At 40.4% G+C, this 14,549-nt stretch overlaps 1 protein-coding gene across 1 annotated transcript in view; it reads left to right on the top strand.

Moving 5' to 3' along the window:
• Positions 1-1,120: 1,120 nt before the first annotated feature.
• The window catches only part of aplp2 (amyloid beta (A4) precursor-like protein 2), a 181,264-nt gene continuing 167,835 nt past the window's right edge, over positions 1,121-14,549 (top strand). Inside the window, exon 1 of the mRNA XM_061877856.1 lies at positions 1,121-1,368. Within this exon, the coding sequence (XP_061733840.1) occupies positions 1,297-1,368 (72 nt within the window). The 5' untranslated portion in view covers positions 1,121-1,296. The remainder of the gene's footprint in view (positions 1,369-14,549) is intronic.

A 14,549-nucleotide genomic window follows, 5' to 3' on the forward strand; every position in this document is an offset into this window, starting at 1 on the left:
TGACCAAATACTTTTTTGCCCCACAGTGTATGTAAATATATATATATGTATATATATATATATATATATATATATATATATATATATATATATATATACAATAATATTATTATACTATTATTATATTAATATAATATATACACATGTATAGGCGGCATACAAATGTGTGTACATTTGTGTCTGTGTGTGTATATATATATATATATATATACATATATATATATTTATATATATATATATATATATATATATATATATATATATATATATATATATATATATATATATATATATATATATATAAATAATTTAAAATGTGATTATAACCAAGACAGATTAGATATCTGATATCAAAGTAAAGAAAGTTTTTTTTTTTCTTTTTCTTTTACTAACAGAATATAGCACATATTTCAGTTGAATTTACAACAATGAAAAACGAAATAATGTACGTTTCTCTTTGTAAACAATGTTTTTAATCCAAACAAATCGATTTAATATTTACTACTCAAAAGTATTCAAAAATAATTCATATCCATCCATCCATCCATCCCTTTCTTACCGCTTATCCCCTTGATTGATTGATTGAAACTTTTATTAATAGATTGCACAGTACAGTACATATTCCGTACAATTGACCACTAAATGGTAACACCCCAATAAGTTTTTCAACTTGTTTAAGTCGGGGTCCACGTTAATCAATTCATGGTAATCTATTTTAGCTACAATCGGGCGGAAGGCAGTGTACACCCTGGACAAGTCGCCACCTTATCAAGGGCATGTCCAACACAGATAGACAACATTCACTCTCACATTCACACACTAGGGACCATTTAGTGTTGCCAATCAACCAATCCCCAGGTGCATGTCTTTGGAATTTACATAATGTATAATAATATATGTAATCCTCTTCAGGATTTTTTGTAACATCTACTAGCTCCAAATGAGCACAGTTTGAGTGACGTTCATACAACTTTGATTGTTGTCATCGCAATCCCTTTATTGTTGTCTGTGACGTCGCCCTGTTTCACCTGCAGGTGGCAGTGTCTGCCACAAGGGGGGCGCCGCGCTCGCAGCACCGCGGTGTCTCTGTCGGAGGGAGGGAGGGGGCAGCAGTGGCGGAGCAGCCTGCCTAATAATCCTCACTTCCACCCGGGACGCACTCCGGCGACGCTCCGTCTGCGCTTTTGAAGGAGAAATAGAGGTAGAGCAGACATAAGGCGCACATTTCTCCGGACTTTGTGGCGCCGCTGTATACGTATTCTCTCGGCAAGGATCTAAGTAGTTGGATTGTGGAAGATGGTGTCCGTCCTGCTGATCTCAGCCTGGCTGCTGGCCGCCGTGGTGCCCGCACTGGGGGGCTACGTGGAGGTAGGTCACTCTTACAACCGACATGTCTTCTTCTAGGCCGCTTAACAGCACTCCAATACGTTGCAGTTCATTCTAGAAGGTTCCATCATAGTCTTTGTCAGAGTGTGTTTACAGGACATCTAAATTCAACCTGCTTCAGACCCCCAATTTAGCAGCCATGTTTGACGTCCCACCGGCTTGGAGGTGCATCCAACATGGACGACACTGACCCTTCTTATTGGGTCTCTGATGGCAGACCTCACAGGTGTCTGTAAACCCCACAAGAGTCGTGCTGGACAACGAGCCGATTAGCTCATTGTCTATCTCGCGCGACTCTCAGTAAAAGTCGTGCTGGACAACAAGCCGGCGAGCTCGTTGTGTAGATCGCTCGACTCTTAGAAAAAGTTGTGCTGGACAATGAGCCGGTGAGCTCGTTGTCTATCTCGTGTGACTCTGTAGAGCCGTGCTGGACAATGAGCCGGTTCGCTTGTTATGTAGAGGGCTCGACTCTCAGTAAAGTCGTGTTGGACAACGAGCCGGCGAGCTTGTTGTCTATCTCTCGCGACCCTCTGTAGAGTCCTGCTGGACAACGAAACGGCTTGCTCCTTGTCTATCACGCGCGGCTCGGTAGAGTCGTGCTTGCTCGTTGTCCAGCACGACTCTACGGAGTCGCCGGCTCGTTGTCCAGCATGACAAGTTTGCTGAGAGTCGAGCAATCTAGACAACGAGCCAGCAAGCTTGTTGTCTACCTCGCTCGATTTTCGGTAAAGTCCTGCTGGACAATGAGCCGGGGAGCTCGTTGACTAGATCGCTTGACTCTCTGTAAAGTCGTGCTGGACATTGAGCCGGCGAGCTCATTGAATAGATCGCTCGACTCTCAGTAAAGTCGTGTTGGACAACGAGCCGGCGAGCTCGTTGTCAATCTCTCGCGACCCTCTGTAGAGACCTGCTGGACAACGGAACAGCTTGCTCGTTGTCTATCTCGCGCGGCTCGGTGTCCAGCACGACTTTACTGAGAGTTGAGCAATCTAGACAACGAGCCGGCGAGCTTGTTGTCTACCACTGGTTCGATTCTCGCTAAAGTCCTGCTGGACAATGAGCCGGCGAGCTAGTTGACTAAATCGCTCAACTCTCTGTAAAGTCATGCTGGACAACGAGCCGGCGGGCTTGTTGTCCATCTCGCGCGGCTCTCTGTAGAGTCGTGTTGGACAACGAGCCAGTGAATTCGTTGACTAGATCGCTCGACTCTCGGTATAGTTGTGCTGGACAACGAGACGGTGAGCTCGTTGTCGAGATCGCTCGACTCTCAGCTTGTTGACTAGATCGCTTCACTCTCAGTAAAGTCGTGCTGGACAACCAGCGAGCTTGTTGTCTCTCGCGCGACTCTCGGTATAGTCATGCTGGACAACGAGCCGGCGAGCTCGTTGACTAGATCGCTCGATTCTCAGTAAAGTCGTGCTGGACAACGAGCCGGCGAGCTAGCTGTCCATCTCGCGCGACTCTGTAGAGTCGTGCTGGACAACAAGCTGGTGAATTTGTTTACTAGATCGCTGGACTCTCGATATATTCGTGCTGGACAACGAGCCGGCGAGCTCGTTGTCAAGATTGCTCGACTCTCAGCTTGTTGACTAGATCGCTTCACTCTCAGTAAAGTCGTGCTGGACAACAAGCCAGCGAGCTCGTTATCTCTCGCGCGACTCTGTAGGCTCGTGCTGGGCAACGAGCCTATGAGCTCGTTGTCTATCTCGCTCAACTCTCGGTATAGTCATGCTGGACAGCGAGCCGGCGAGCTCGTTGTCTAGATCGCTCGACTCTCACTAAAGTCGTGCTGGACAACAAGCTGGCGAACTCATTGTCTAGGTCGCCTCGACTCTCAAGTGAGGTAACATTAACAAGCGTGTTGATTTTATTTGTTTAAAAATCATGGCTTTCGACACTTGGCGCCATCTTTGAAGTACGTTAACTGTTCCTATGTCATCATGCTAGTGTTTTGTGCTACTATTTTAGATAGTGTTCTCTGTTTAACCTTGAAAATTCTGGCTATAGACCAGGGGTGTCAAACTCATTTCAGATCGGGGGCCACATGGAGAAAAATCTATTCCCAAGTGGGCCGGACTGGTAAAATCACGGTGCGATAACTTAAAAATAAAGACAACTTCAGATTGTTTTCTTTGTTTAAAAATAGAACAAACACATTCTGAAAAATGAACACATTATAATGTTGTTTTTGTTTTTTTTACACTTGTTGCGGTTAATAGTATTCTACCTTTATTTGTTGTTATTTATGCTTTCTGAATAAATTATGTGATAATATTCATCAGTCAACTCATTGGTGTTAATTTTCAATCTATCAAGAGAAAAAAATAATATCAAAATCAAATTACATGATGTTATTCATGTAGTTTGATCATTTTCCTCCACTGCTGCACTAACATGGTTTATTTTTTGTAGCATCATCTACAACAGGGGTGCCCATTACGTCGATCGTGATCGACTGGTCGATCTCGGAGGGTGTGTCAGTCGATCTCAAGCCAGGCATTAAAAAATATACATAAAAATGAGCAATCATCAATCATACCAAGACTTCACTTTCGTCAGTTGTTTGACATTCTCGGCACCCGAGGATCTTGTGAGATGACGCTGGCTGCTGCAAGCTCATATTTAAGAAAAAAATCACTAACAGGGCGGACGCAGAGAAACACATTTTATTTCTAGAGACTCCGTACCTACTGTCAAAACTCTAAAGACCGACTGCACAGTTCCTGTCTTCACGATAAAAGACCTGTTTCATCCTGCCTGTGCTAACAAAATAAGAGTCTCAGAAAGCTAGCGTGCACAAGCTAGCAAGCTACGGAGTTTGATGCCAATGTATTTCTCCCCCGCCCTCAGCGACCGCTTTCTCACTTGCTTGCCCACCCGCACACTCACTGACGTCACTCACCTGCTGCCAGACATTAAAGGGCCACACACATATGCTACTCTCATAACAAAGTGTTTAAAAACGAGTATGCAAGTTGGACAAATGAGATGCCAAATCCAACCACTTTCATGTGGTATTGGACAGAAAGGAGGACTTTTTTTTTTCCTCCATTTGAAAATGCGGACGTTATCAGCACCACTGTCTAATTCCAATCAATGCAAGTCATCAGAATCAAATACACCAACTTATATTCTTGTCTTCATGAAAGAAAGGAATCTATGTGTGTTTAACATGCTTGTATTATCATTAAACACTATTAACTTGTTAACAAAAATGTATCTTTCATAAATAAATAAATATCAATTATAAATAGGAATGAGGTAGATCTCCTCGACTTGGTCAATTGAAAAGTAGCTTGCCTGCAGAAAAAGTGTGAGCGCCCCTGATCTACAAAGATACAAAGAATTGCTATTGCGACATCTAGTGGACACATTTAGAACAGCTGTTTTTTTTTCATGAAAAAATGCTGTCTCATTTTTATACTTAGCAAACTCATCCTTTCGGGGCCGGATAAAACCTGTTCGCGGGTCTGATCCGGCCCTCGGCCCATACGTTTGACACCCCTGCTATAGATACTTTTTGCCATCTCAGAAGTACACTAACTCTTCTTATGTTATCACGTTAATGTTTTGTGCTCGCATTTTAGCTACTTTTCTCTGTTTAACCTTGAACATCATAGCTATATATATATATATATATATATATATATATATATATATATATATATATATATATATATATACACACACAAAAGCAGTGAAGTTGGCAGGTTGTGTAAATGGTAAATAAAAATTGAATACAATGATTTGCTAATCTTTTTCAACTTACATTCATTAGAATAGACTGCTAAGGCATGATATGTAATGTTTGAACTGAGGAACTTATTTTTTATTGCAAATAATCATTAACTTAGAATTTAATGGCAGCAACCCATTGCAAAAATGTTGTCCCAGGGGTATTTTTACCACTGTGTTACATGACCTTTCCTTTTAACAACACTCAGTAAACGTTTGGGAACTGAGGAGACACATTTTTGAAGCTTTTTAGGTGGAATTATTTCCCATTCTTGCTTGATGTACAGCTTAAGTTGTTCAACAGTCCGGGGTCTCCGTTGTGGTATTTAAGGCTTCATATTGCCCCACACATTTTCGATGGGAGACAGGTCTGGACTACAAGCAGACCACTCTAGTACCCGCACTCTTTTACTATGAAAACGTGGCTTGGCATTGTCATGCTGAAATAAGCAGGGGCGTCCATGATAACGTTGCTTGGATGACAACATATGTTACTCCAAAACCTGTATGTACCTTTCAGCAATAATGGTGCCTTCACAGATGTGTAAGTTACCCATGCCTTGGGCACTAATACACCCCCATACAATCACAGATGCTGGCTTTTCAACTTTGCACCTAGAACAGTCCGGATGTTTATTTTCCCCTTTGGTACAAAGGACACGACGTCCACAGTTTCCAAAAACAATTTGAATTGTGGACTTGTCAGACCACAGAACTCTTTTCCGCTTTGCATCAGTCCATCTTAGATGATCTCGGGCCTGGCGACGTTGGCGGTGTTTCTGGGTGTTGTTGATAAATGGCTTTTGCTTTGCACAGTACAGTTTGAACTTACACTTCCAGATGTAGCAACAAACTGTAGTTACTGACAGTGGTTTTCTGGAGTGTTTCTTAACCTATGTGGTGATATCCTTTATACACTTAGATATTGGGTGTCACTATGTAAAGCGCTTTGAGTCACTTGAGAAAAGCGCTATATAAATATAATTCACTTCACTTATGTCGCTCTTTGATGCAGTACTGCCTGAGGGGTCTAAGGTCCCGGGCATTCAATGTTACTACCTGCAGTGATTTCTCCAGATTCTTTGAACATTTTGATGATATTACAGACCGTAAATGGTGAAATCCGTAAATTCCTTGCAATAACTGGTTGAGAAATGTTGTTCTTCCTCGCCCCATCCTTGTTTGTGAATGACTGAGCATTTAATGGAAACTACTTTTATACCCAATCATGGCACCCACCTGTTCCCAATTAGCCTGTTCACCTGTGGGACGTTCCATATCAGTCTTTGATGAGCATTCCTCAACTTTCTCAGTCTTTTGTGCCACTTGTGCCAGCTTTTTTTGAAACATGTTGCAGGCATCAAATTCCAACTGAGATAATATTTGCAGAAAATAACAAAGTTTTCCAGTGTGAGCATTAGGTATTTTGTCTTTGCAGTCTGTTCAATTGCTAACTGTATTTATTTAAACCTAAAAATAATGACTTTTGATACTTGACGCCATCTGAGAAGTACGCTAACTTTTCCCATGTCATCATGCTAAAATTTAATGCTAGCATTTCAGCTAATTTGATATGTTTAACCTTAAAAATCCCAACTTTTGACACTTGGCGCCATCTCAAAAGTATGCTAATTTTTCCTATGTCTTCATGCTAACATTTTCTGTTAGTATTTTAACTAAACTTCTGTGTTTAACCTTTATAAATCATCGCTTTTGATACTTGTTGCCATCTTAAAAGTACGCTAACTTTTTCCTGTTAGTCAAGCTCGCTCGACTCCTTATTGAGTTAATAATAAAAAGTTAGCTAATGTATTCATTTAGACCCAAAAAATCATGGCTTTCAATACTTGCCGCAATCTTAAGTACAATGTTTTTACTATATTAGTCTAACTCGCTCGACCCTCAATCGATGTAACACTAACAAGTGTGCTAATTTTATCTGTCTAAACCAAACAATAATGCTTTTGATACTTGGCTATCTTTTTCTGTCATCATGCTAACATTTAATGCTAGCATTTTTGCAAATTTTCCATGTTTAACCTTAAACATGATGCTTTTTGATACTTGGTGCCATCTTAAAAGTACATTCATTTTTCCAATATTATTATGGTAATGTTTGCATGTCATGTTTTATTTATGCTAACATTTTAAAAATCTAAAAATGAGGGCTTTTGATACTTGGTGCCATCGTAGCAGTACAGTAACTTTGCCCATGTCATCATGCTAAGAATGCTAGCATTTTAGCTAGTTTTCTGTGTTTATCCTTACAAATCGTGGATTTTGATTCTTGGCGCCATCATAGCCGTCTCCTAACTTTGCCTGTGTCATCAGGCTAATATTTTATGCCAGTATTTTAGCTAGTTTTCTATGTTCAACCTAAAAAAACTTGGCTTTGATGTGTGGAAATTTTTCCCATGTTATTATGGTAATGTTAGCATGCAAAGTTTTATTTATGCTAGCATTTTAGCTAATTGTATTTATTTAAAGCTAAAAATGAGGGCTTTTGATGCTTGGTTCCATTTTGAAAGTATGCTAACTTTTATCACGTTAACAGTAGTATGGTAATGTTTTCTGCTAGCATTTGTGCTAATTTTGATCATTTAAACCTAGAATTCAAGGATTTTGAGACTTGTCCCATCTTGCAAGTATGCTAACTGTTCCCTTCCCATTATAACAAGCTGGTGTTAGCATGCTAATGTTATTTACTAGCTTTTCTTTAGCAACCAGGAGCATCACAAACAAACGCTTCCATTTTGCTCGAGGACTAGCATAGCACATTTGTTGGCTTCATCCTCGCTTTCCTTGTCCTCTAGTGAGATACGCCAGCCAGGGCGAGTTGGCCCCACTGCCCCGGCAGGTCTCTGCTGTTAGTGATTGTATTGTCAAGTGAGCACGTGAGATGGACTATTTATAGTGTGAAATCTTCTGAATGAAAACACTTGGCTCTGGTGTGTATGCGTGTTTGTATGTATGTGTGTGTGTGTGCGTGTGCGTGCCTGTGAGTGTGTGTGCGTGCCTGTGAGTGTGTGTGCGTGCGTGTGTGTGTGTGTGTGTGTGTGTGTGTGTGTGTGTGTTTGTTTTCAGCGGCATGCATCTGTAAAAATTAGTTGTAAATTATTGTTCAAGACCACAAATGATTTTGTGGATGTCCAAGGTTGAAAGGAAGGTTGCTTTATTGGTGTGTATATATATATATATATACAGTGCTTCCCACAGGTCAGGCATCTATTTGTGGTGGTGTGGTCGGGCGGCGGGGGCGGTGGTGGCTTTTATGAGCGGTCGAGCGAGTCAAAAGCCGAAAAAAAATATATAAAAAATACATTTTTCAAATTATTTTTATTTATTTTTTTATTTTTATTTTTTTTATCTGTGGCGGCCGTAATTCTTTCGTGGCGGGCCGCCACTAATAAATGAATGTGTGGGAAACCCTGATATATATATATATATATATATATATATATATATATATATATATATATATATATATATATATATATATATATATATACTGCTTATTCCCTTTGGGGTTGCGGGGGGCGCTGGTGCCTATCTCAGCTACAATCGTGTATGTATATATATATATATATATATATATATATATATATATATATATATATAGCGGCCCCCCACACCCCAAAAAAGGGACAAGCGGTAGAAAATGTATATATATATATGAAGAGGGTGAAGAGGGACGGCGTGGCGCAGTAGGAAAGTGGCCGTGCGCAACCCGAGGGTCCCTGGTTCAATTCCCACCTAGTACCAACCTCGTCACGTCCGTTGTGTCCTGAGCAAGACACTTCACCCTTGCTCCTGATGGGTGCTGGTTAGTACCTTGCATGGCAGCTCCCTCCATCAGTGTGTGAATGTGTGTGTGAATGGGTAAATGTGGAAGTAGTGTCAAAGCGCTTTGAGTACCTTGACGGTAGAAAAGCGCTATACAAGTACAACCCATTTATCATTTATATATATATGTATATACATACATACAGTTGGGCAAAAAAGTATTTAGTCACCCACCGATTGTGCAAGTTCTCCCACTAAAAATGATGACAGAGGTCTGTAATTTTCAGCATAGGTACACTTCAACTGTGAGAGACAGAATGTGAAAAGAAAAATCCAGGAATTCACATTGTAGGAATTTTAAAGAATTTATTTGTAAATTATGGTGGAAAATAAGTATTTGCTTTGTGGTAGGCTCCTGCGGACGTTATCTCATTCTGTTGTTGACTTTTTTTTTTTAATACGGTGTTGATGTGGAAATGGTTGCCTCTGAATTTTGTTAGTGTGGCACCCAACGGTGATGTTGACATGCAGAGTTTCAAGCCCTTTTCATTCTCTAGCAGGTGACTTTTCACATATTAGCCGTAATGCTACTTTTTGTAGCAACGCTTTTGCCCCACACTTGACAAATTACGGTTGTCTGTTCGACATCTTCCCGCCTGAAGCCAAACCACGGCCAGACGATGGACCCCCCTGATGTTTTTCCTGGGAATTAATTCTTCCTTCATTTGTTACCAGATTCGGACTTTCTTTCTTTTGTATTACCACACACAACCACAACTAACGTTACCCATGTAGCTACCTCTGTGCTCCGTGAGGGTGTATACGTATGTGTCGTAGGTAAGAAGGTGTGCTTGTTTTAGGTCTCTGCGAGAAGCAGAGACAAGAAATAGCGAGAAGAGCCTGGAGTGTAATGCCCACAGTTAAAATCAACTGCACGAGAACGTATACTCGAATATCACGATAGAGTCATTTTCTATATTGCACAGAGACAAACCTATGATATATCGAGAATATTCGATATATCCTCCAGCCCTACCAACAGGTATCATTCATCAAGTAACAAAATATTTGAGTTAACAAAAAAAGCTATCATGCTAATCTTAGAACGCTAACGATTGTGCCGCGGGTCGTTAAAAAATGATCTATGGACAGCCCTGATTTAAAGTGATGTCTGACTCAAGATGGCAGAGGTCAGAGGTCACAATGCTACCTGTCCGTTGGCATTCTCTCAGCAAATAGTCCTGAAAATCTCCCTGCTGGGACAACAAGTCTATTGATTTGAGCATGTCAGCTCAGCGTATGCCGGCATGAGATGCCATCTGACACCTCCTGTACAAACAAACGGAGCTCCGCCTCCGCCTCACACCTTCCTCCTTCCCCCAAAACCTTTTAACGAGATGTCTCCTGCTGACACCTCAGCGGACATTCCTCTACCCTTCCTCATGCCATTTGGTGGCAGCGACGCCCACGGGGCAAATAGCGCCGACCTATAAACACAATGGTAGTTGCCTCGTGGCATGTCGATGCGAGACGGACTCCCTGCAGGTGATTAATAGAGGAAATCCACTCCTGGTTTTTTTTTTGTGTTTTTTTTAACGGCGCAGACTGAGAGTCGCATGCTGAACATCTTTTATTGTGTGATCAATAATAGCTGCTCTTCATGGTCATGAATCATTCAAGATGATGCCTGGACAGTGAAGCATATTTGCATTGTTGCTTTAAAGGCCTACTGAAATGAGATTTTCTTATTTAAACGGGGATAGCAGGTCCATTCTATGTGTCATACTTGATCATTTCGCGATATTGCCATATTTTTGCTGAAAGGATTTAGTAGAGAACATCGACAATAAAGTTCGCAACTTTTGGTGCTGATAAAAAAGCCTTGTCTTTACCGGAAGTCGCAGACGATGACGTCACAAGGGTGAGGGCTCCTCACATCCACACATTGCTTTTAATGGGAGCCTCCAGCAGCAAGAGCTATTCGGACCGAGAAAACAACAATTTCCCCATTAGTTTGAGCGAGGATGAAAGATTTGTGGATAATGATATTGATATCAAAGGACTAGAAAAAAAAAGAAAAAAAAAAGGCGTTTGCATTGGGACGGATTCAGATGTTTTTAGACACATTTACTAGGATAATTCTGGGAAATCCCCAACCTGTGTTGCTAGTGTTTTAGTGAGTTTAATAGTAACTGATAGTTCGAGGGGTGTGTCCACGGGTGTCTTGAGGCCAATCTCTGAGGAAAGTAGACGGCAGATACAAGGACGGCGCAAACTCCACAGATCTCCGGTAAGAGGCGACTTTTTAACACAATTTTCCCACCGAAACCTGCCAGTTGACAAGTGGTCGGGAACCATGTTCGCTTGACCGCTCTGATCCATAGTAAAGCTTCACCTCGGGGAATTTTAAACAAGGAATCACCGTGTGTTTGTGTGGCTAAAACTTCCCTACTCCATCTTTCTACTTTGACTTCTCCATTATTAATTGAACAAATTGCAAAAGATTCAGCAACACAGATGTCTAGAATACTGTTTAATTGCGCGATGAAAAGAGACGACTTTTAGCCGCAAATAGTGCCGCGCTAATATTTCCTGACAGTCCGTGACGTCGCGCGCACGCGTCATCATTCCGCAACGTTTTTAACAAGAAACTCCGCGGGAATTTTAAAATTGCAATTTAGTAAACTAAACCAGCCGTACTGGCATGTGTTGCAATGTTAATATTTCATCATTGATATATAAACTATCAGACTGCTTGGTTGGTAGTAGTGGGTTTCAGTAGGCCTTTAAATGACATCATCATTTCTTTACTCAAATAGTTATGTCATACAGTAATGTTGCCACATGTCTGAAAAGGAGTAGGATGTTACTTTTTTTTTTATTCAACTAAATAAATAACTATTAATAATAATGATTATTAGCATTATTAAATCAACAATTAAAACAAATAGTTTGAAATGTTTTTAAAAATAAATGTAACTGGATTAATAAATAATGTAGTCAAACAAATTTTAAATTCAGGATGGATCTATAACTTATTATACGATTTAAAAAGTAATGATAAGAAAGATGAATAAATAAATTAATATAGGAGGAAGCCTCAAACCTTTTAAGGTCAAGGCAAGTGTTGCCTTAAAGGAAGGCTCATATAAGTACCAATGATTGTCACACACACACTAGGTGTGGTGAAATTTGTCCTCTGCATTTGACCCATCCCCTTGATCACCCCCTGGGAAGTGAGGGGAGCAGTTTTAGGGCACCAAGGCAAACATTATTTTCTTTCGAGGCAGGGGCTTAATATATATATATATATATATATATATATATATATATATATATATATATATACTGTTTTTAATTCATTACTGATATCATCTTTTCAGCTTTATGATGCTTTTATCTCTATGTTTACATTATGATTAGAGATGCCCGATAATGGATTTTTTGCCGATATCCGATATTCCAATATTGTCCAACTCTTAATTACCGATACAGATATCAACCGATACCGCTATATACAGTTGTGGAATTAACAAATTATTATGCCTAATTTTGTTGTGATGCCCCGCTGGTTACAATAAACAATATAACGAGGTTTTCCTAGATAAATCAACTCAAGTTATGAAAAAAATGCCAACATGGCACTGCCATATTTATTATTGAAGTTAAAAAGTAAAATTTTTTTTTAATAGGCCTCGAAACAGCAGCTTGGAATTTGAGACATGTTCTCCCTGAGAGAGCATGAGGAGGTTCAGGTGGGTGGGGGTGGTGGGTGGTAGCGGGGGGATTTACAGTTAATGCTGCAAGGGGTTCTGGGTATTTGTGCTGTTGTGTTTATGTTGTGTTACGGTGCGGAGGTTCTCCCGAAATGTGTTTGTCATTCTTGTTTGGTGTGGGTTCACAGTGTGGCGCATATTTGTAACCGTGTTAAAGTTGTTTATACGGCCACCGTAAGTGTGACCTGTATGGCTGTTGACCAAGTATGCGTTGCATTCACTTGTGTGTGTGTGAAAAGTTGTAGATATAATGTGACTGGGCCGGCGCGCAAAGGCAGTGCCTTTAAGGTTTATTGGCGCTCTGTTCTTCTCCCTATGTCCGTGTACACAGTGGCGTTTTAAAAAGTCAAAAATTTTACTTTAAAAAAAAAAAATCGATACCGATAATTTCCGATTTTATATTTTAAAGCATTTCTCGGCCGATAATTTCGGACTGCCAATATTATCGGTCGATAAATCTCTAATCATGATAGAGGGAGTTAAAATCCTGGCCACGGAGCTGCCTTTTTTTTTTTTTACCGTAAAAAAGCAGTTCTATAATATATAGTAAAAAAAAAAAAAAAAATACATTATATTATTATTTATTTTATTTGATACGGTATTAACAGCGCTTTACTTTTTCCACATTTTTTTATGTTACAGCCTTATCCCAGAATGGAATAAATTCATTTTTGTCCTCAAAATTCCCCACAGTAGCCCGTAATGACAATATGAAAACTTTTTCTTTTTAAGAATTTTGTTGTAATAAGATGATATTGACAAATGTTTTAGTCTGCAATATAGTTCAATGATTATTAAGTACGTCCAGCTTATGTGCGATTACGTGCTCAGCTGCTAGCTCCTACTGGCTTATTGCCAAGCATGTTTGTTTACCTTTTGTAAATGGCTTGGATAGGATCAAGTCATAACAAAATGACACAATTGTGTCAGCAGATTGCTATGATATGTCGTGATGTATTAACTTGCGTTATTACGCACATTTGCATTGCTTGAGCGAGGAAGTTTCATTTTTAGCAAATGATCTGGTGAGGTACTTCCTGTTGACATTTGGATGAGAAGATGGCTGAAGGACACGTTCACCAGCTTGTGTGTCAGGTTTCAGTGGAAGCTTTAAAAGTCCACAACAGGTTGTCGACCTTGACCTTTTTGATATATGGCTGGCAGTTCCTGCGGCGGACGTTCTTTATTGCCTCCCGCTGGCGCGGTCTGTGCATGATGGCCGCCATTAGCTGTGCAAGCGCCTTTGTTGTGTCGGACACCTGCGAGGGCTCCCTCGTTTTGTCGCCTCACGCCGTCTACGTGAGGTACGCTCTAACAGGCTTTTCCCCACCTGGTGGTTGCCCCCTTCTTCTCGATGAGGGAACACAAGCTGGCCTGCAAGCGTCGCCGCGGCAACCCATTGCCAGCTTTATTGCAGGCTTTTGTTTCGGGGATTAAGGACTTTTCTAGAAGGGCTAATGCTTATTTTCTGTACGTTTTATTCCCTTTCTCACAGCCGCATTGAAACCGCATGTACAAATGCACACCAGGCAGGTTTTATATCAACATTTTATATCACCGTTATTGTTGAATCTACTCAAAAGGTACGTACTCACGCACAGAAAATTACTTTTAAATAAATAAAGAACAGACACACAATTTACTTCTTTGAAATGAACTGAATAAGAAAAATACAGTATATACTGTAAATTTTGATCTAGTCCCGAGGTGTCCAAACTACAGCCTGCCGACGTCCTCAAATTGTCTAAAACAGTAATATTGCTCGCTGGGAGATTGCAATCTTTTTAAAAGTTTTACAGTCTTGATGCTGCTGTTTTGACAATCAAGTGAACATCATGAGTTTAGTATGCTCTGAACATCACCATGCTC

Source organism: Nerophis ophidion, linkage group LG18 (genome assembly GCF_033978795.1).
Source record: "Nerophis ophidion isolate RoL-2023_Sa linkage group LG18, RoL_Noph_v1.0, whole genome shotgun sequence".
In the NCBI taxonomy this organism is placed as follows: domain Eukaryota; kingdom Metazoa; phylum Chordata; class Actinopteri; order Syngnathiformes; family Syngnathidae; genus Nerophis; species Nerophis ophidion.